General features: G+C 40.9%; 1 protein-coding gene across 2 annotated transcripts; it reads right to left on the reverse strand.

Annotated features, from left to right (window-relative positions):
* Positions 1–1,441: 1,441 nt before the first annotated feature.
* On the reverse strand, positions 1,442–23,416 carry cc2d2a (coiled-coil and C2 domain containing 2A). 2 transcript variants are annotated; one of them, XM_078168544.1, is made up of 39 exons: positions 23,221–23,416; positions 23,101–23,132; positions 22,887–22,968; positions 22,610–22,663; positions 22,326–22,406; positions 22,076–22,220; positions 21,669–21,760; positions 21,400–21,501; positions 21,229–21,309; positions 20,937–21,146; positions 20,652–20,808; positions 20,414–20,550; positions 20,186–20,317; positions 16,553–16,762; positions 16,307–16,413; positions 16,056–16,196; positions 15,671–15,827; positions 13,197–13,468; positions 12,754–12,931; positions 12,463–12,616; positions 12,145–12,292; positions 11,340–11,478; positions 10,710–10,913; positions 10,523–10,615; positions 10,332–10,423; positions 9,080–9,247; positions 8,890–8,947; positions 8,675–8,784; positions 7,401–7,497; positions 7,214–7,312; positions 6,941–7,117; positions 5,849–6,052; positions 5,653–5,742; positions 5,456–5,569; positions 2,951–3,085; positions 2,740–2,862; positions 2,598–2,656; positions 2,337–2,514; positions 1,442–2,147 (listed from the first exon to the last, which is right to left on the reverse strand). In XM_078168544.1, the coding sequence occupies exons 4-39, from the start codon at positions 22,613–22,615 to the stop codon at positions 1,962–1,964; spliced, it is 4,836 nt and encodes a 1,611-aa protein (XP_078024670.1). In that variant the 5' UTR covers positions 22,616–22,663; positions 22,887–22,968; positions 23,101–23,132; positions 23,221–23,416; the 3' UTR covers positions 1,442–1,961. The 2 variants fall into 2 exon arrangements, with proteins under 2 accessions (XP_078024670.1, XP_033478303.1); XM_033622412.2 differs by having other exon boundaries at positions 23,101–23,416.
* Positions 23,417–23,712: the final 296 nt, after the last annotated feature.

The following is a 23,712-nucleotide window of genomic DNA, read 5'->3' on the forward strand; positions in this document are numbered from 1 at the left end:
AATGCCTTGAAGGAATTTCTTGAAACTTGGCAGAAACGTCCACTTGAACTCAACAATGAAGTGATAAGATTTTAGTGGACAAAGGTTAGTGTGACCTCATAAAACCTATTTTTGGCCATAACTCAAGAATTCATGTGCTAATTAAGACAAACTGTCAACTTGCCTGTGACATTAGATTGTTCTGCCAAAACACGTTTTAGGCTATTACTCAAAACCAGCACTCAGGAACAGAAGGGAAGATACTGAATTGGTGACACAAATCTTGAAACTGCTGATTGTATAGATCTGTGCTTCAGAATATGTAGCTTCTTAATGGCACCGTTCATATTTGAAGCAGTGTCAACTGTCATGGCTACATGTAAGTTTGGATGTTTGCGGGGGCATACAAGCGTGAGCAATTCTAATTTTATTATGATGACAAGTGTTTGTCTGGGGCAAAATTTAAGAAGTTCAGAATAGGTATTACAGTACAAATACAACACTTTGTGAAGGCAGCTGACTGACAGCCATGTAGCCATTCCAGTGTCTGTAAACATATGCACCAATGCCTCCTCATGTTTGTTGTGTTTGTTAATTCGACCAAATTGACAAAGACTAAAACTAAATACATTTCCTGTATATTTTTATTTTATTTTAGTTAGTTTTGCAAGTACACAAAGTTGTTTCGGTTTTTGTTTTTTTTCTTAAGTCTACTTTATATTTCAGTTATCTAAAATGTTTTCTTCACACCTAATTTCAGCTTTTTTTAGTTTATAATATAGTCTATAATAACCTTGGCAACACATTTAAAAAATAATATCAGGAAACATATTTTGTGAGCCCTGAATATTGAGCTAGCACTTAATTACGGAAGACTTCTTGTTGGTGCTAATTTATTACTGTATTTTAGATTTTAGGCTGTTTTTGTCAATGGCGTTAGATTTTAGTGCAAGGCATTTCTACATATTCTAACTACACGGTTACTATGGATACTCAAGAAGTCTTATAAGGCATTAAATTCATTAATCTAAAAATAAGGCCTTAAATGGTTAAAGTGTCTTAAATCAATCTTTTAGAGGTCTTAAAATGTTTAGGACATGAAAAGTGGAATTCTAGGAATCCTTTTTTCTTATGTTGCATTGCTAACATCTTTTTTGTTTTTAATTAATTTCCAAAATGCAAAAAACATCAGGCAGATCAGGTAAGTGGAACCAACAAAAACAATGTTTTATGTTACAATAATCATTTGGGCAAATTTGTCCATAACCCCCATTTTATTTTTTTATTTTTTAAATTTAAGTTTTCGTTAAATTGGTCTTAAGTTTTATTCCCAGTGGCATCAAAAAAGTCTTAAATCCAACGTGCCTTAACCTGTAGGAACCCTGTTACTGTCCGGCTCTTTCATATATGTTAACATAAATTAACTAGAACACTCAGAGAGCGCAGACCTCTGCCAAGCAGCTCGGATTTCCCACCATTTTATTATTTTTTGTCCACTTAGCTTCAACCGATCACCACCAAAATTTTATCATCTGTTCCTTGTCCCATTATCAACCATTTCATCAAAATCCATCCAGAACTTTTTGAGTTATTTTGCAAACAAACAGACACCGCTGGCGAAAACATAACCTCCTTGGCACAGGTAATTAAATGCTGAGCACAATAAAGTCAAATACAACAGCACCACGAGCTAGTGCCTCAAAAATGGCTGCTCTCAGAGTCAAGAACAAGTGAGCGCTATAAAGTCCAGAAAATTGGGATTTAATACAAAGTTATTAAATTGTATTGGATCTGATGTACAGATATAAAACTGATAACTTCTTTACTTGATATCCATTATATACATTAGATTTACAATAGTGTAAAAACAGTGTGTGAGTCATGTGATTACATAAAGTCGTCAGCTTAAATAAAGCTTTAGCACATTTCTATACAAAAGCAGTGAGGCACAGTGATCCACAGTGAGATGAGTGTCTCTTGTATCATGTACGCACCAGCGAGGCCAGGTACACCCACACAGACAGGACATTATTAGGGTAGGGGTGCACATACACTGCCAAGGCAAACTCCACATTGGATGCGTGAACATTGTGAACTCCAGTGCTGTACACCGCCTCTATGATGGGCCGGATCTCAGAAAAAGGCAGATTCAGGGGGAATCCTGAAATCTAAAAACAAAAAAAAGCCCATTGGTTATTTATGAGAGGATTTTATTAATGTGACACCCTGTGTTCAGCCAGCTTTCTTTTTCAAAGCGGAGAATATTCTATAATTGAAACAACAGATTGATGACTGATGACATCATGCAGTGACTCAGTCGAGTAAGTTCTTTCCAGGCGTTCCCATGTCACACTTACCCTGTTGTCTCCCAGCAGGCTCTGCAGCTCGTGGCGGTGCCCCTCAGCCATGTCCCGCCCCCTGCTCAGCTCCAGTTTGGGCAGGAACTGTTTCAGGGTGTTGGTGCAGTAGCGATTCCAGCGGGTTGGGTGACGAGGTCGCCACTCCATGATCTTCTCCTTCAGGATCTTCTCAATTCTACAGAGAGGGAGCTGTTAAATGAGTTTTGTCTAGTGTGTAATTGTAGCCCATCAAATCAATATGACACAGTGTTAACTCGCCTGTCCTGAAGCTCTGCTGCAGCTGCTCTGTCTGTGCGCCGATATGCCAGCTCCTCTACCTAAAGAGAATTAGATTTAACAAAATATGTAAAAATTATTACTGAACATATATCAAGGTTATAAATTTGTGTTGAACACTCACTTGTACACTGGACAGCCCAGGGTCGGAGAAGGATCGGGAGAAAAACGGCTTCCACAGATGGGCTTTACTGATGTCAAAACTCATCGTCATCGGTGACGTATACTCTTGAATGTTAAACCACACCTAAAGTAAAATTTGGATAAAGTTATATAATCTGCTGCAATCTAAAGGAAATGATCTGATGTCATACAGTTGCTCTCTCTTCACTCACATTTTCAGCATTAACCAGGCAGCCAACTGTTTGCAGCGGGCAGAAGGTGTCATACTGTCCGTAGTACTGACCACTGCTGGGATTCCAGATCAGGTAGCGGTTCTGCTCTAAAGTCAAGACATATGCTGTGGGCCCCTACGAAATAAAGACATCAAAAATCTAAGTTCAAAACGCATATACAGCTGGGCATTTGTGAGATTAAAAACACAGGGGGTCTTCGTGAGATGTGTGTCTCACAGAGTCAGCGTGGATTGATACAGTTAATAAAATGGAAGCACATCTGTTCATGAGATGTGCAAGGAGGTTAAAAGGAGAGATCATATCACGTCATATGCTTGGGGTACAACACGTGCAGTAAAATCAGGCCAAATAGCTGGCGCGCTATCACAGAACATGGAGATGATTGATTCGTTCCATTGAGGAGTCCGCAGTCGGCTAGTCGGATTTTTTTTTATACGAAAAATAAAAATATGGATGAGAACTACAATTCTGCGATTACTAAAAAGGTCCTTTATAAAAGACAAATGCTTTCTGTATGAAAACGTTCTAATGTACAGTACAGGCCAAAAGTTTGGACACACCTTCTCATTCAATGCGTTTTCTTTATTTTCATGACTATTTATATTGTAGATTCTCACTGAAGGCATCAAAACTATGAATGAACACATGTGGAGTTATGTACTTAACAAAAAAAGGTGAAATAACTGAAAACATGTTTTATATTCTAGTTTCTTCAAAATAGCCACCCTTTGCTCTGATTACTGCTTTGCACACTCTTGGCATTCTCTCCATGAGCTTCAAGAGGTAGTCACCTGAAATGGTTTTCCAACAGTCTTGAAGGAGTTCCCAGAGGTGTTTAGCACTTGTTGGCCCCTTTGCCTTCACTCTGCGGTCCAGCTCACCCCAAACCATCTCGATTGGGTTCAGGTCCGGTGACTGTGGAGGCCAGGTCATCTGCCGCAGCACTCCATCACTCTCCTTCTTGGTCAAATAGCCCTTACACAGCCTGGAGGTGTGTTTGGGGTCATTGTCCTGTTGAAAAATAAATGATCGTCCAACTAAACGCAAACCAGATGGGATGGCATGTCGCTGCAGGATGCTGTGGTAGCCATGCTGGTTCAGTGTGCCTTCAATTTTGAATAAATCCCCAACAGTGTCACCAGCAAAACACCCCCACACCATCATACCTCCTCCTCCATGCTTCACAGTGGGAACCAGGCATGTGGAATCCATCCGTTCACCTTTTCTGCGTCTCACAAAGTCACGGCGGTTGGAACCAAAGATCTCAAATTTGGACTCATCAGACCAAAGCACAGATTTCCACTGGTCTAATGTCCATTCCTTGTGTTTCTTGGCCCAAACAAATCTCTTCTGCTTGTTGCCTCTCCTTAGTAGTGGTTTCCTAGCAGCTATTTGACCATGAAGGCCTGATTGGCGCAGTCTCCTCTTAACAGTTGTTCTAGAGATGGGTCTGCTGCTAGAACTCTGTGTGGCATTCATCTGGTCTCTGATCTGAGCTGCTGTTAACTTGCGATTTCTGAGGCTGGTGACTCGGATGAACTTATCCTCAGAAGCAGAGGTGACTCTTGGTCTTCCTTTCCTGGGTCGGTCCTCATGTGTGCCAGTTTCGTTGTAGCGCTTGATGGTTTTTGCGACTCCACTTGGGGACACATTTAAAGTTTTTGCAATTTTCCGGACTGACTGACCTTCATTTCTTAAAGTAATGATGGCCACTCGTTTTTCTTTAGTTAGCTGATTGGTTCTTGCCATAATATGAATTTTAACAGTTGTCCAATAGGGCTGTCGGCTGTGTATTAACCTGACTTCTGCACAACACAACTGATGGTCCCAACCCCACTGATAAAGCAAGAAATTCCACTAATTAACCCTGATAAGGCACACCTGTGAAGTGGAAACCATTTCAGGTGACTACCTCTTGAAGCTCATGGAGAGAATGCCAAGAGTGTGCAAAGCAGTAATCAGAGCAAAGGGTGGCTATTTTGAAGAAACTAGAATATAAAACATGTTTTCAGTTATTTCACCTTTTTTTGTTAAGTACATAACTCCACATGTGTTCATTCATAGTTTTGATGCCTTCAGTGAGAATCTACAATATAAATAGTCATGAAAATAAAGAAAACGCATTGAATGAGAAGGTGTGTCCAAACTTTTGGCCTGTACTGTACATTAGAACGTTTTCATACAGAAAGCATTTGTCTTTTATAAAGGACCTTTTTAGTAATCGCAGAATTGTAGTTCTCATCTCATGTGTCCAAACTTTTGGCCTGTACTGTATGTTGACCACCATCCATTCGAGCATACCAAAAACTTCTGTGAGGGCGAGCACACCAAAAGAGCACCTGCATGTTCTACCCCACAGCTCCCATGAGGTCAGAGAGTGTGTCCTAGACTTCATTTCATAGTCTTGGAGACGTGTGGGTGACGTACTAAACAGATCATTATACACCTGAAATCTCCTCAGGTTTACATATAACTGTTACACACCTCTGGTATAGCAGTGCCAATTACAAGCCAGGCTTTCTTTCCCATTGACAGGAAGTAGTTGCACAACAGGACAGCGTGTTCTTCTTCATCTCCTGCCAGGAGGCTGAGGAATTGCTGAAAAGAAAGCAGACACGTTACTGTAAGATGAGCATTTCTCTCCTCTTACAATCACAACACATCCGAGGGGGTTCACTCACATCACAGGTGCTCCACAGATCACAGGCACCAGAAAACGAAATGCTGTCTGGCAGAGACGGGATGAGTGAGACGAATCGGGCAACCAGGGCCTGTGTGAGGATAAAGTCGGTGTGTCACTACAGTAAATCTGATCAAATAAGGAATAAAAAGATAGGAGGAGTCCCTTTCAAGATTCACTTCAATCAAGCGACTGACCGAGGCCTCCTGGAGGTTATCAGGGAATGCATCCAGTAACTCCCGTGGGGGGTTGAGTGGTCGAATATAACGTGTGATGAAGACCGTCTTCCCGTTGAGGTCTATGACGGTGGTAACGCAGGGTCGGTCCGGGTAGCGCTGTGCCGCGTCCTTCTCAAACCTCTCTGAAGCCTGCAGTAGATTTTCATCCTCTTGGCTGTCAAACTGCACAGAAAGGTCAAAGGTTACAGCAGAGGAATATTGGCCAGGCGCGATGGAAATGAATCAATATGACTTAAAAATGATGTGATCATGGATGGGTGACTGAATGAGTTACCTTCAACTCCTTAATCTAGCACATGTAGCAGAGCAAAAGCAAGTAATGACAAAAGGACGACAAGCATAAGAACAAATTAATACATTTACACCAACTTAGCACAGCATGGACAACATGTGGACATAAATGATAAAATACTGATATAGACACTCAAATGAAATGAAATGGATGTATCTGAAGACACACATGAACTAAGACAAACTACCACATGATGATGATGCAGGCTGGGCACTACAAAGCAGACAGGAGCAATCCTCTACTTTGGTATGGAAGCTGAGAACAGCTGTGCTTGCACTTAATTATATCATTTCATCCTTATCTCGAAATAACAGAACTTGTTTTGTGGTGATAACAGGTTGATTTATGGGAACTCTTGGGAAAACAAGAGGCAGATTTCTTGAAATAACAAGATCATTTATAACAAGAAAAGAAGAGATCAGGGATTAATTATGGAGAGCTTGAAAATGAGTGTCTGGTTCATCTGATCACATCTGATTCCAGCCTTTAAGATCACTGTCACAGCTATTGAGAGGATTCATAAGTCATTCATAACTGTGTTAGAACTTTCTCTCCTTAGTCATTAGTTCAAGGTCCACACAGTTTAATACATTCAGAGTCCTACTTGCGTTTGGCCATGTCGTCAAGCTAGCTAATTGATTATCTTTTTATCTCGAGCTAAAAAAATTCTCGTGATCTCACAATACAGGAATTAAAAAAAAAAAAAGCAAGCACAGCTATTTTCGACTTGTGTACTCTGGCACTTAAACATGACTTACCTTTTCCCTGATGGACTCTCCAGGCACCAGCTGAGGTTCAATGGTGATGAAGAGTGTGATAAATGCCCCCTCACTCAGGCTCCTCATAGTGTCATAACCACTGTTAGTGCCATGGCTCCGCTCCTTACTGTACCCCAGTAACACTGCTGGTGTATTCACCTTGAATGTTCCATCAATCTGTGCAATTGAATTAAAAAAAAAATAAAAATAAAATCAGTCAGGAGTTCATACAGTTAGACCTGTTAATAAATCCACAACAACAAAGACTGTCACCTTGGACTGAGAATAAATGGTGCTGAAAGGAATCCTGACAGAACCCAGCCAATGCTTCTCTACCCAGGTGTGTATTGATTTCCCTCTGTCTTTGTCACTCTGAGGAGCAAAGAACAAATATTACAGTTAAAGAAACATGTTCTGATATAATTACTGCGAGTGAGATGTGAGAAAACGTTTTACTCACCACTCCAGTTTCATAAACCACCTCATCAAATATGTTGATGAAGACTTCGTCTCTGACTGACTGCAAGACTGCAGCACTGTAGTCACCATTTGGGGCGCTGTAGAGAAGAGGAAGAGGAGTTTTGCATTTCTACACATGTATGTGTTAGGTGCACATAGCTACAGTATCTGGAAAGTGTTGTATGTTTTGAAGCTATGTAAGTTAACATCCTCCTGACACCAGAATTTAAAACCTAGGTACAGTACTTGTATTAAAAAACTGTGTCATTTAATATCATGAAAAAAAAAGTTCTATGCACAAACAATATATTTTTTTTAATTAAAAACTGGCACACAGCGCTGGTACGGAATACATCCCTGAACATGTGCCTCCGACCACAGGTTGAGGATGAGGTGATTTTCTTCCTTGTTGTTTAATCTGTGCAGCCTTGGGTTGAAACTCTGATTGTACATATGTTTCTTTCTTTTTTTAAAGCTTCAGTGCTTTCAATACAATCCAATCTATAATTCAAGGACATTGTTTTACTTCATGCAGTGGTATCAAAAAAGTACTGACGTATCGACACTTTTGACAACCTTTATATAAGTCTGGTGTAGGCAACCTGTGGCCCTAGAGCCACATGCGGCTCTTTAGCCTCTCTCTAGTGGCTAAAAAACATCATGTGGAAATTAATAACGGTTTGATTTTGACATTCTTCAATTGTAAAAATGTGTAGCCTGTACACACACACACACACACAAACACACACAAAAAAAAAGTTTGAACATTTTGGCGTCCATCGTCTTCAGCCTGGCGCCTTTTCCTCTACATTTTGCCAAATCTCAGTAGCGGTGGCGACAGTAGTCTCAAGTCTCCCTAACTTGGCTATCTAAGGATTCCAAATCCAAAAAAGGAAAAGTGTTGGAAGAAAACAGAATTTAATTGTGTGTGAAGAGATTTGTGTACTTTTACTGCAGACTCCGCAAAGTTAAAGTTCCAAGTAATCCTAAATAGCTCACTGCAGTGCCCCCTGGTGGCTAAACATATTAATGAACGCTCAGTTAGACCTATTTGTAATGTTGAAAGTTAATTTAGATTTATCAGGCTGTGTTACTTCATATGTTTTGCAGCTCCGGATAAATTTTTGTAAATCATTTTTGGTCAAAAATGGCTCTTTTGATATTGAAGCTACCCCTGATCTAAGTGGATAAAGCTGATAGCACCAAGTTGCCAAAACAGATGTAAACATTGATCATAAAACACAAAGATCAAGCCATGAAGTACACAGCTGTCACCTAAACGGTAGCTGCAGCTCCTCGTTCCAGCAGGGGTTTGGTCCATCAGCTGTGGTCGTCTGCAGCACTGTGCGCTGGAAGGAAACCTCCACAAAAGGCCGCACTTGTATCTACATCACACCAATAACAAACACACAAAATACATGATATAAATCACATGCCACTAAAGATCCTGCTGCCAATCAACTGTAAAGTACAGTTGAGGTGTATTATACCTGGTTGACAAGCCAATCGCTGCCTTGGATGACGCTCTGAGACGACTGTCCTGGTTTGCTGAAATAAAAACCCATTGACAAAGTTCAATGTCTGTCAGGCGTCTAAATTGTACAGTTGTTATTTATAAAAAGAGGAAGGAGGATTTCAACTACACTATTCTGAATTTGAGTGGATGCACTTGGCACTCACCTGCTCTGGGGCCTGCGGACAGGGATGTCGTAGGCCCGGATGATGTTGACCAACAGTTTAATGTCTCCATCAGACAGATTCTGAGCCGTCACCTTCTTTCTCTCTTTCCTCTGAGGTTTCAGCGGCCGCTTGGGTTCAGCCAGCTTGAAAAGGTTAATTCCCAGAATCCTGATTTTTACCACAAACAGCCGTCATTAAGTCAACAACCAGCAGGGTGCTCATACATCACACTGTATGCAAATGTTCGCTGAGAGATCAAAAACATGTTTCAAAGTGTGGGACAGGATCGTTACCACCAACAGTACTCAGTCCCTCCAGGTATCTGCCATTTTATGATCACAATACTAATTAAGAGGTGATGATATACAGCAGGAAAAAAAAACTTAAGTTCATCTTAATTTTTGAGAAAAAAAAATCAACCTGTTTCAGTGAAATAAGCTGCAAAATCCTGAAAGGACTGAATACTACACAGGGTCTATGGACACTACTGTACTGGTACTCAGGGTTCAAACGAAATGGAGAAACAGAGACATAGAGGGTGGGAGAAAAAGAAAGAGACTCATACCCTGGACCTGCCCCACTGTTAAAAACGCATAGCAGAAAAATAACAGAAAAATTGAACAGAGAAAATTATAACATTCACTCTCAATGATGATAAAATGTGCAAAGCAACAGCCAACAGTGTGATTAGAGTCGACAGTTTTACATTATTATGTATATCTGTATAAATGCCATCAAAGAGTGAAATTAACTTCAGATTTTCTGTTATCATGTCCACATGTTGTGAAACCTGCTTTAAAACACTGCCTTGAGCAGTTCCAGAGGACAGTATTACTCAGCCAGTGGAATGTCGTGTTGAGTTCAAGATCAAATACGCCGAAGCAGCGCCAGGCCAAGAAACATACTTACATCAGCCTGTGATTTATATCGGTCCTGCCACTCTCTGTGATAGGTTGATTTGGCTGTGGATCCCACACTTCAAAGCACTCCAAGTTATTTAACCTTTCCTTTACAACTTGAGCAGGCACTCTTTGTAATTTTTCAATTCTTTTGACAAGTGGAATAAGCGTAAGATATACAGAAATGATAGATCACATGCAAACATGCTTGAGTCACTATTTTGTGATTGGCAAGAAAGAAAAAAATTACAGCAACAGGCATAACACAAACATGAAAGAATGTCAGCTGTGAAAGATGGGAGTTAAAAGGGAGGCAGACTATTTAGTCAAGTAATTCCTGGTGGAGTATTTACCCAATGCTTGGTATCTCCTCTTCTGTCACCAAGTCAGACAGAAGGTAGTGATGCTTGGCAAGAAGAAATCTGTTGATGACAGATTCTCGGATCTGTGGAAAAATGCCAGGATTATACAACAGATGATTGGCGCTATTACATGCTAAAGGCTGAGGTAACAAAAACATGTTTACATCAGATGGGCTGCTCACCTTCTGGAGGTATTTGGCCACTAAGGCTCTTTGCGAATCCAGATGTTGTTTAGTGTCAACTTTCTCTGTCTCTTTCAGTCTCTTCTCATATTCCTGAAATCATTTTTACCCAAAAGAGGAAAAGAATGAATGCATTCTCATTTGCCATGTCCATAATATTCTGCTGGTAACTATCTGCAGGGCTGACCTGGAACACCTTGTCAGTGACCTCCCTCTCCAGGGCAGGAACACACTTGTAATTTCGAAACTCTGCAACTTCCTGGTTCCTGAGCCTGAGCAGCCGAAATCTTTTGGACCTGTCCAACTCTTCATCAGTCACAAAGTTGAACTCCTCCTGCAGCTGCTCCAGACGGAAGTACTCTGGAGCTGTTACCTCTCCACTACTGGCCACCTGGCAACCACAGGAACAAAGAACAGAGCCATGTTTTTATTGCAAAAATTAGGGTCCTTGACTATTGAGAAGGGCTGCAATTAATGATTATTTTCAGTCAATTTATCTGTTGAATATTTTTTCAATTAATCGATGAGTTGTTTGGTCGACAAAATATCAGAAAATGGTGAAAAAATGTTTCCCAAAGCCCAAGATGAAGCCTCAAATTACTTTGTCCAGAACCCAAATATATTCAGTAAAAAATAAACAGAAAATATTTACATTTAGGGAGCTGGAATCAGAGATTTCAAACTTTTCTTCTAAAACAAACTAATTGATCGATTATTAAATTAGTTGGTGATTAAATTAATAGTTTACAAGTAACTGATTAATTGTCGCAGCTCTGTTGTTGAGACCTCTTTCTTATGCACTGATTCCGATACCCACTTTCAGCAGTTGCATGATGGAGGCATTTTTAGGATCGTTGGGGTCCAGTCGAGACTGCGTGGCCCACTCTCCAATTTTTTTCATGTCATATAGTCCAGATGCCCCGATATATGTGACCGCATCAAGACGGCCCAAGCCACTAAAACACATAAGAAGAAGGGGAGTGATTAATAGGAGTAAAATTAACCATTGACTTGTTTGTTACATGTTCAAGGACAGATTTAAAGGACTACAAAGATGCCATGTTCTATACTGTATGATTTTAGACTTATTTAATGTGATTCATTTCAATGTGATATTTTACGAAACTTGCAGAGACTTGAACCATCAGACAAATGCGTTCAGGTGCAGATGTAGGAAACTCTGACATCAAAGTTTGGGAATTTGCATCAAAAATGAATGAGCCTTGTGATTCACTGATAAGCCAAGTTGTCAGAAAATAAAAACAATAAGCAAAAATGGAAATGTTCAATTTGAATATGTTCATTGCCCTATCATAAACAGACTTTTCAGAAACGTACCCTGCAGCATAACCTCTGATGCTAAATTAAATCCAAGTTTAACATGATTGATTACCTGTATTAGCCGAGCTTCAAGTCTGAGCATGTTGCCAAGTTTATATCATGCTGACACAAACTAAAACCACTGGCTGCCTGGAGGCTAGGAAAATGCATTCATGAATATAAACACCATTCTTTGGAAGATGATCAGCAGTGTTGTAAATCACACAGGATATGTCGTTCATGGGCTAATACATTCATTTACAAGTTACAACCCACCAGATCTGTCCTTTCAGTGACATTACCTGTTCTTACCGCCAGGCTGTTGAGACACAGGAGGGGCGAGCGGTACGTCATCCTCCCCAATCCCCCACGAAACACAGCACGACAGCTTCCCAGAGGTCAGCAGGGTCTGTTTGTTACCACCATTGGCCTCAAAAGAGAGGGGCACGTCTGACGATGCAAACAGAGAGAATCAGAGACAGGAGGGACTGAGATCACTCAAACAAACAAATGTGAGGGCTGTGATTCATACTGAAATATAGATGTTATCTTTGGAGTGGGAATGCAATTGTGGTTGAGAGAGTTTTAGGTCTGAACTACAGTCAAATGAAGGCATTTACCACTTCCAACACCCTCATGGTCAAACATCACTCTCTGGTTGCTGCTGAACTCAAATTCCTCCAGAGGGACCTTGCCCGTCAAAACTGAGGGTTCTGGCACTGGAATAAACACTTGAGCCAGGAGGGAGCATGATGAGCCAATCTCCTCAAACACCTGCCCAGACACAGAAAACACACACACACACACACACACACACACACAGAAATGAGAGAAGAATACAGTTCATGTGGTAATCTATCAAGCAGATAAGTGGATTACACAAAGTGGAGGCATGATACATGTTTCTGTACCTGTAAGTTGATGCTCTGCGGACAGTTAACTATCTTGAGATTGAAAATCTGGCCAAAGTGCCCTGTGAAATCAGAGGTCAAGGGTCTGCTGTCTGTTCGGGAGACTTCTTTGCCATTGTATAGGATCTTGATGAAATGAGAGCGCTTCTTAACGTCCTCTCTTCGAGCTATTTCAGGCCTACGACAAGGAGAAAACAAACAGTCCACAAAAAACCTCCACAGTGCAGTGAAGTCCTTTCATTTTAAATTCAGGGTTACACTTCTTGGTTTTCTAAAAAACAGTGAAAAATCTGCCAGTGGCTGATATATGCAGATTTATTTTCTAGATATCAATGTGTTTACTAAAAACTAGCTACTTAGTTAACACTGACCCTGCCCCTTGTTTCTTACTTCTTTTCTTTTTGTAAAGAAACCCAGACCTTCCTCTGTGTTTCTCTTCATACCTGGGGCAGAGTTCACTGGCAGTGATGTTTCCAGATGCAGACAGCTCAGGGATCAGGATGGATTCTCCTGGTTTCCTGCGTATCCTGGAGGCTTTCTCTCGGACTCGCTGCTCTATAGAATCAAAGTCTGGCTTCTCTGGAGGCTCCGGCTTCGGGGGTCCTTCTTCAATGGGCCCCTCTGATTCACTCACCTCCTGGTCTTCATCTTCTTCTTCGGTGTCATCCTGTGGCTGGCCTTTCTTCTTCTTTTTTCGCTTCTTCTTTTTGGCTTTCTGAAAACGCAGGATGTGAATATATGAATATATATGCATATATTCACACACTGTACAAGCCTATCTTGATTTCAAACCAACAATTAAACTTCAATAATTTATTTTTCTTTATGAGAGACAAAGCAAACTACTGTTGTTTTAAATAAAGAAGTCAGGCACTGATTGGCCCTTTTTAATTATTATTCTGTATTATGGTGCACGCAGCATCAGTCTGCAGACAGCAGAGCACAGTGAAGGGAGTTGGTTACATCACTAAGTTGGAGGTGTGCAGCTTGTCACCTGCAGCTCAGGCCGGGAGCCAGGTCTAGCCCTCATGATGTTTTCTGCTACCTTTTTTATTATTATTTCCTGTTAGCCTGTATATACCTTGGGCCATCACAAATTGATAACAAGCACCCCCAACTGTGGGCCGTTTGGTCTCAGGGGTCCCAAAACCCCTTTTTTGGGACATATTTCTGGCAAAATGACGTAAATGCAAATATTAGGGCACTACAATGGCAAAGATAGTCATACAAGTATGAAATTTGGAAAGGAGTATCCTGTCATAAAGGGGAACGTAGCAAAGTAAGATTCTGGGGCTTGTTGCCATTTTATTTCAAAATATCACACACAACATCCCTGCAAAAAATGACTCATCACTTATGCTTCACTTGCACATAGAAAACCTCCCAAGTTGATAAGCTTCAATTTGAGCCCAGGTTGACCTTTCTATCTTGAAAATTACACATGCTTTGTCCAAAATTTGTCACTATTGACATTTTATTTTGTTGTACTATTAATATTGTGCACAGCATACAAAACCCTCTGTCCTTTCAACCCTCACTTCATACAAGGAAAAAGTCACTAAAAATATAAATGATCAAGCATACAGTATCACACCCACAATCACATAAGAGGAGGGATACAATTAATGAAGCAATAAAGGCGATTGCTGTAGAAGCACACAGGTCTACTGTACATAAAATGACATTGTTTTGATGGTTTCTGTTTCCAGTAAGATTAAGGATGCAACATACTGCTCAAAATCTTTGTTAGAATGATGTTATTTCAATATTTATCTTGACAGTGTCAGGTATGCAATATTATTCTTATCAGTCCCAATAAAGAAGAAGAGATAGTTACTATTATTTGATAACCATCTGTGGAGGCTCTGCCATAACTTAGTGGTGTTTGGACATGAAAATTAATATTTACGCAGACTCCTGTACGTAATAAACATCTTCATGTCTGCTGATTGACTCACTGAAAAACACATTGCATTCCCTGTGACTACTCCATAATAAAAGTCAGTTTGTGTTTCACCAGTTTAATGCTTTTAATGTGAAAGTGCAGCAGTACAAAATGCTCAGTTTGCATAAGCAGTAAGTTTATATGGCACTGTGCGATTTGGGGCTGTCCCACATGAAAGATGACCAACGTGAAAGAAACATGGGCGATATCTTTGGTCATGTCTCTAAAAAGGAAGTCCTACATTGCACCATGAGAGAAGTTCAAGGATGGCTGTTGTCACGGTCTTGCGATCTGGGATACCAGCACAGAGGAAAACCTTGTCAAGATGTGGCATCAGAAGCCTTGTCTGTATGCTGCGTCCTCCAGTTCTTATCATGATCGGGTAAAGAAGGATGAAGCATGGAAGGAAACAGTGGCGGAGTTGCAGCTGCCAGGTGAGCAGCCTAGCAGCTAGCAAACACACACACAGACACACCGCAGTATATAGTGTCCACAAAACTTTAGGTTATTTAATAATGTGACCCTCTGTGTTTTGCTTCACAGTTGGAGAAGTAATAATCCGCGCAGCATCCTTGTGAATCGGACATCAGACAGTCACATCAAACTTGATGTCGTACCCGAGTTTATAAGATCCATGTCGCACACTATAGCTTACACTAAACTAATAAGATTGCTAAATTCTCAGTCTGTAGGAGGCTTTAGATGTCTTTTGATTTTTTTCCCCCAATATGACAAACATGATGAGCAGAACATTTTAAAGTTTAAAAATCAACTTGATGGTGCTTTCTGGTAAAAAAAACAAAACAAAAAATGTCTCTAAATTACTTTAAATCTAGTTTAGCCTTTTTTTCCACTACAATTTATTGTTAGTTAATCAGGCAACATGGTATCAATAAATATTATTCTGCAGTGAATGAATATGGGCTGATGTCAGCATGGTCGATAAATTTTCATTTGAACTCAAGTTGGTACCTGCTTTCTTCTCCAGAGCTTCCACTCCTCCAGCTGTTTCTTGTACTCGGCCAGCTTTCTCTGGTAATCTTCATCAGTCTCTGCCTCCAATTCCACAATCTCTGCCCAGATATCCTCTTCATACTCTCGCTCATCTGTTACCCGGTCCACATTCTCTCTGGAGCAAGGTTGAGAAAAGAAACCACACACACAGCATATTAATGACAAGGGTACAAGCATGTGTGGAACACTATAATGTGAAGATATACATTTTTCAACAAGAGGGAGGAGTGAATGTGTAGTAAGATTTTTATTACCAAACAATTCCCTTTAAACAAGACAGGAACACAGTATTTCATTTAAGTTTGATGGAGCAGCACCAGCATAATTGTCTAAAGAGATTTACCTCCTGAGGTAGAGCTTATAGGGTGTGTTGGTGAACTTCTGAAAGTCTCTCAGGGCCTTCATCTCCTTCCACACTTTCACTATGCTTTTCAACAGAGTCCTGTCTTTCTCCTGTTCAGTGTCTCGTAGCTGCCGAGTATTCCTGTGATATCCAGGGGAAAAACACACAGCAGGAATATTTCTTGTCTGTCGTGGTGCTACAGAATATTGGTTTGAACAGCACTTGAATGGAGCTCAATCTGGAAAACTCACCTAACCTCCCGACTGTACTCTGCTATCCTCTGCTGCATGGCTTGAGTGAGGTTCTCCCCACCATGGACCTCAAGCATATTTCGCAGTGCACTTCTTAGTCCATTCAACTACAGCACACACAGAAAACACATGATATAAACTGTATCTGTGGCTTATTTGAATAATAAGGGAAATTTCAGGACCTATTCAGGATTGCAAGGACATTTTAGCGTCTTTGTAACTGCTTCACTATTCAGTAAACTTTACCTTGTCAGTCAGGTGTCCTGTGAGATTATTGCGCTGCCTGGTGAGGTACTGATCATACAGCTGAGCCAGACGGGCCCCCAGGACATGTTCACGACTGAAAAGTGGGTGATGAGAGAAGATCAGCCCAGCGACATCAACATCAATCTGGTAGTCCCCCTCAGGGTCCGCTGCACCAGAGATATACAAATTTGCATACTTGGACTTCAGGGCCTGGAGGAGACAACAACATCATCCATCATGCAACGTTTGGAAAATAACAATCACGATGAAACATACTCGGTGCTTGTCATTTGCTTGAGCGTATCTAAGTACAAGTGCAAGTGTAAAGGAAGCGTGAAATAGTTGGCCAGGCCATCAGGGAGTGCTGTAATGAAAAGTCATGCATGACAATGATGTAAAATAAACACTCAATTGAACTACAATGGAAGCTCTGTTTTCGCAGTGATCAAATGTGGCAGCTGTGCCTGTCTCCAGAGTAAAAAAAAACATGTGAAGACAAGGGTTCTTTGGGGGTTTCCAATTCAGATAGTCTCAACCAGTGAACCAGATCTGAGTGAAACCTGCATTGACAGTTTTTTCAGGGTTCCCATATTTATCATATTTTGCCTATATGGTCAGACATTTAGAAGTGTGAATGATGTCTGGAACAAGCTGCTTTAAATAAGGATACAGCTGGACAATGCAGTCTGAGTGCTCACAGAATTTGTCATTGAGCTGTACCAAATACCTGTCTTGACTGAGCTCAGATGTGTTTTAGTTTTATTTATTATCCCCATAATGCACAAATATATGGTCAAGTCAAGTCGATATTATTCATACAGCCCAATTTTGCAAATCACAAATTTGCCTCATGGGACATTACAATCTGCACAGTAGGGGTTAGTCTCACATGACCAGCCTCCCTTACTTCGGAATGGGAGTCTGGGGACATTCGTCTTTCGTTTTGTAATAGAAATGGGCGGGGATATCCAGACCACGTGACGGCATTGCCATAGGAGTGGCACGTATGTTCCATGTAACAGAGACGTTGCAGCTCTGCAATATAGCTGAATCAAATGAAATCATATTCATTTTAATCTCTTCTTGCGATGCACTGAACACTTCCTTTTCTGTTGTACTACGGACAACAATTTGGGGAACAGCAATTCCGGTGTAGGCGGGTGTAAGGCAAAGCTAATAAGCTGTTGGTCGGGGAAGTACGGAAGTACATGGATTTGGATCCAATCACATCACTGCCGCTGGGAGCCAGCACTAGTTCTATTACAACTTTCCTATGGGAATGTCCACAGACGACAGAGTCAGCCAGCGTGCTGACATCATCGGCGTCTGTGTAAGAGACTAAGCAGGGGTGTGCCACATCATCTCGTTCAAATTCATATCGTGATACCTGCAGTATTTCAGCTTGTTGACATATTGATGTCATACTGTTACCCATGGCAACAACAAGCATGGCTGAAAGCGAAATTATTACCGACTATGGGGTGGTTCCAAAAAGAGGAGCAGCTTCAGTAGTGTGGAATAAACTGCGGCGTCCTGAATGTTTTATGAACAGCCCCGGACTTCTCGGACACTTTTAGCGACTTACTGCTCAGAGAGAACTCATTCAGCGGCTCCTCTGGCAGCAGCACAGCGCCTCTCCCTCTCCTCTTTAGCGATGTGTCGTCAAGTGATTTTGTCATAAACCTTTGGTAATGTAAACCTACGTGACGCCCGCAGCTCAACAAAAAACTACATATATGTGAATGTGTGATAGTTGTGGTATCATAACAGCTGATTAGAGGAGAAATGGCAGAGCATAAAGGTCCAGGTGGAAAAAAAAATAACTCAATCTTTTAGGATTTTACTAAAAGAGGAAATTACCTGCTGATTTATATATATAGATCCCAGGGGACATTTTTTGTATTTGGGAGCTGTTTAAATGTGTAATTTGTGGTCGATTTTATTTTGTTGTACTAGTAATATTGTGCACAGCATACGAATCACTCTGTCCTTTTATCCCTCACATCCCTCAAGGTAAAAGTCACCAACAAATAGAAATGATCAAATATACAGTATTACAGTTTTATTAAAGCAATTAATCTGAGTTATGTAGAAGCACACAGGTCTACTGTACATAAAAGAGATAACATGATATTGTTTTGATGGTTTCGGTTTCTGATAAGATTTTTAACGATGCAGAACATTTCTTAAAATCTTTGCTAGAATGTTATTTCAATATTTATCTTGACAGTATCAGACATGCAATATCATTCTTATCAGTCTCGTCAAGAAGAAGAGATTGTTATTATTATTAGATAACCATCTGTGGAGGTTCTTCTATAACTCTGTAGTGTTTGGACATTAAAATTAATATTTACACAGAATTTAGCACGAAATAAACTTCTTCATGTCTGCCGATAAAAGGAATACTATGCAGGATTTTCCTAAAAAACTATGTATAGACTCATACAAAAGTAAACCCATTTAAGTTTAATTAACAGTGATTTCCAACTGGTCCAGCCACGGGGTCCAGATTTCCTCTTAGTCATTGGTGCAAGGTCCACACAGTTTAATATACTAAGCATCATACTTTTGTGTGGCCATGTTGTCGAGCTAGTTTGCTGTCTCTGTTAAGTGTCTGTCCGTTAGTCACTCACTCTACAACAGGAAATGCACATCAAAATGAAAACTCTGTGCCGGAAATTCACTGTACTTCAAAATTATGTGTTTTTTACAAACTTCACACGTTCACGAATCACTTGTGGTCCATTTAGAATGGACCCGCGACCCACTTTTGGACCGGAACCACTGTACTAGAAGTGTGTGTCAGTGTTTTTATCTATAGAGACCCTGCCATCTGACATTTGTTTTGTTATTTTGCTGTGTTTAGGATGTTTGTGCAAACAGTCTCATGCTCAGCTGAGTAGTGTGCTTGAGCATGTGTGCATTCGAACTCTGCTCGAGTGGAGCTCATACTCACGCGCTGAGGCAAACTAAGGGCACGCTACTCGTAGGCAGAAGTGTTTTATATTTCAATGTGTTAGTAAAAAAATGCAAGCGTTTGAGAATTACTGAGCTTTCGGATAAATGAGACTTGGATTGGGACCTTGGACTGCAGGTGCTGTGTTTACAGTTTGTAAAAGGATGTTTTGATATGTTCACCTTTTTTACACTCTCCATTTGAGGGCATGCAAGAAAAACAGTTTTCTTCACAAATTCAAGGTAACACACAGTGAAAACTGATATACAACTGGTCATCTTGTGGGTGAAGTATTCTTTTAAGGGAAAAGCATATAAAATCTAAAATTCAATTTCCATTGTTGCACTTCTTCAAAGGGTGACTTCACAGCTTCTTTTAACGCCCACAATGCCCAGCTGGAGTTTTGATCCAGCTGTATATTGTCTGCTGAGATGATATCACTGATGTGTCATCCTCCACCTCTGCTCTATTCCCTGATGACAAACGCCTCCCCCCTCCCTGCTCCTTTGTACCAAATGCCATACTGCCCTTTTGCTTTTTTTCAAAATGGCAAAAGGGTTAGAGAACACTCAAGTGTGAGGGTGCCACCACATTTTCAGTGTATCAATGTGCACAGTGCGTTAGATGTGGCAAATGAACGGAGTGATCGAAGTGAGAGCGGGCGTGTGTCTGACCTTCCTGTACACAGTTTGCAGTGCAGGGTCCAGGTCTTCCTCCAGGTGGAAGAGAGGCGGTCTGGTGGATGATTCTTTTATGGGGTCAGGCAGAGCCATGATCCTGCCATCATCTCCAAACCACTTCTTTCCCTTAATGAAGAATTTAAAAAGATATATTAATTAAAGAACTCATGGATTTAGGGGCATGGACACTGTTGAGCTGTCTGGCATGTTGGTTGAAATTACCCCATCTGCTTTCAAAATGCGGTTCTCCAGAATGTTCTCATTGGTCAGGGATACAGGAGGCCTCTCCCCTACATACAGACCCTCATCCTCCAGATAACGGGGCTTCGTGTTCTCAGGCAGTTTACTGGAGGTTGGAACTGTGTCAATGAAAGATAAAGTCAGTTAAAAGATTTTAAAGATAGTTCATATTCTCAGCAGTGTGGGTGTGGATCAGGTGGTTTTCTACATTACAAAATACCTGTTCGAAAACTTGGTGTAAAAAGGTGCTCACTCTCTTGCAGAACACGTTTTTGGTACCCAACATACACTGCTTTCCTCACTTCCAGGAAGTCCTGTGGTGACTGTTCAATGACAAATAAATCCTCTTCATCTCGTACAAGAGGAACTTCTTCACTCTAAGGTGGAACAAAGAATATGAGGCATTTAGAATCTACTCAGTTTTATGCAACTGCAGCTACGGAACACGCGGAAATAATCAGGATACACACAGGTGATTTCTTACAATATAATTGTTGGTGTTTACCTGGTCTTCATTTTCATCTTGATCATCTGCTTCAGCATCTTCCTGCTCCTCAGCTTCGTCCTCTCCTTCTTCATCTCTGCCCTCCTCAGCTGTTTTTTTCTGTTTTTCTTTTTTCTTGCTCTTCTTCTCAGTCCCATCTGGTGGATCTGGCTCAAAGTTGAGTGTAAAGAAGTTGTATGCCTCCTCAGCAGTCGGTAGGCCTTTTCCTGTCTGTATTTGCACAAAACAAATAAATAAATACAAAAGAAATACTTTATTCTTAAAATGACTGCAATGTTGTCTTCAGCCTTACTCGTCTTGCTGCTTCTCTGAACTTCACCCTGGTGCTGAGTGCAAGAGGGTCATCGTGTCCTCCAGCTCTGTCTGGATCAACCTGTAAAACACTGTGGGTTAAACCTCCACTGCGATGGGTACAGTCATGGTGAAAGGACGCTGTGTGACCAAAATTGAAATAGATGCTAACCTCTCGGTCAAACCTTGTTACAGTGTCTCTATCTCTGAGGCTCTGAAGGCGACTGGCTGTCTCGAGAGAGGCCTCCTCCTGCTGAAGGCTCTCACCTTTAGACTGAAACACAAGAGACCATACTTATACATCAAAATATTTCATCCGGGATTTGCAGTTATGAGTGCTTTGTTTTGGAATTGGATATCTTTCATTATATTATCTAAATACAGGCTAGTGTGTGTGTGTGTGTGTGTGTGTGTGTGTAAAAAAACAACAACTCAGTTTACTCTGGCTGCTCTCAGTTTCTCTTCCAAGCGCCGTGTCACAAAGCTGTCTAAATGCTGAGAGCTGGGAGTATGCTGAAGTCTTGAGGAGACACCTAGAAGACAAAGCACATCATGAAACAATAATCACATGTATTATTTAGTGCTGTATTGCTACTGACACTGACTATCTCAAATCAAATTCTGGCACCGACTGCTTGGATATTGCCAATTGTTTTAGTCATTTTATTTTGAGAAGTTAGGTCATTTTGTTACATGGAAAAAGAAGTGTTCTTTAAATGTTGACAATAAAGGATCATGCAGCACAGTTTTGTTACTGCAACTGGACTTTTTCAAAATGACCTCCAGCTCTGATCAGCCAAAAAGCATAGCGGGTGAGGGGCAAATTTAGAGAGAACATGGACACTAACTTCTCTGAGATCCAGTTGGAGGTCTTGACAAAACCGCTGGGTCAGCTGCTTTTTCAGCCGATCCCTCATCTTCACTGTGGGGCTGAATGGTGGAGATCTCCTCCACATCATCATCATGGGACTGAGCTGAAGACTGGTCTAGCAGCTAATATATGCCAAGAGATGGAACAGTATGTATACATACACTGTTAAGTGAGTACAATGAAACAGTAATAAATAGCATTAAGGGGTGCAAGAGGATGATAAGTACCCTTTTCTTCCGCCTCTGTCTCTGAGCCCTTAACGTGCGTTTCAGTGTCTCCCCTGGGTCTTCCTCGCTGCTTTGAGGTTCCTGGTGCAACACAGGTATGCAACTGAGACCAACAGCAAGACTGCAAATGCAAACTGTACTGCTATCCACACTGCTATTAAGCACAACTTGAAAAGTGTTCATTGGCACAGGGAAGAGAGAATAAGATTGGTGTTAAGCAGCCAGTAGCACACACAGCAGGGCAACTACAAGCTACAAAGCTAAGCTACAAAACACACACCAACCTTCATTGTAGTTTGCAGTTTCTCCTCTTTCAAACTGGTAGACGGAACCAGAGCCTATCAAGTATAATTAGATTTACTAAAGCAGCTCTTTTATCTGTGTTCCTGACTTTTAAGTGTGTATAGACTAAGTAAGACATTCCTCCAGGTCATGCTGAGTCTTGTCAAGGAGGGTTCTTGTTCACTTTGTGCTGTATGTACTCTGTGTGGCTTCTGTCAGTCCACAGACACAACACCTCTGTAATAACACTATTTAACGAGATAGCGTTTGTAACTTTACCTGAATGTCGTCCTCATTTTTGTTTTTTACCAAAGTGTCTTGTAAAGCACGTCGCTTCTTGCGCAGCTTTTCTCGGATGTCACTAAAACAGAAATAGAGGCGGTCCTTTTAAAACAAACACAGGTAACTGTTAACGCTAGCTTAGACGTGTAGCTAACTAAGGTTACAGGGAAGTGGTTAGTTGTAGGAAACAATAAGGGATAAACTAGGTTACCTTGAGGAGGCCAGGGTGGCGAGGATAGTTTTCTGTACAATAAAGAAAGTACAGAAAGGCAGGTCAGGGCTGTGAGCACTGTTGTAGTTTAGCTAACGTTAACCGTTAAGTCTGTATTACCCGGCTAATGTTAACGTCCTACAATGTAAGCATCTCTGCGCTCGTGTCGCTTGTGCCTAAATCTGTAATTTTCCGAGACACTTATTCCTCTCCCAATATCATAGACTGTATAAAATATCGAAGACTGTGGTCAATACTTAGCAAACCAGCGCCGTTATCGCTGCCTAGTAACGAGATAAACTACTCTTCAACCTACCGTGGAAAAAAAGCACAAACCATTCCTTTTGCAGGATGTCCCGCCTTACTGTGCTGTGATTGGCTAGTATGTTACTTCAACGCGTGGTTGTAATTGGATGCTAGGTACTACTGACTGTGACGTTGACCAATGACTTATTTCCAAACCAAGTCAATATCATAATACCACTGTATAAAAATACAATACAGTACTTATTTGATTGTGAATCAACCACTAATTCATTTCAAATAAAGTTCATTAAAAAAAAAAACAAGCCTCGTGACGTACTTCCGATTTTCGCCAGTGAGCGGCACTGC

This window comes from Epinephelus lanceolatus, chromosome 6 (genome assembly GCF_041903045.1).
Source record: "Epinephelus lanceolatus isolate andai-2023 chromosome 6, ASM4190304v1, whole genome shotgun sequence".
Taxonomy (NCBI): Eukaryota; Metazoa; Chordata; class Actinopteri; order Perciformes; family Serranidae; genus Epinephelus; species Epinephelus lanceolatus.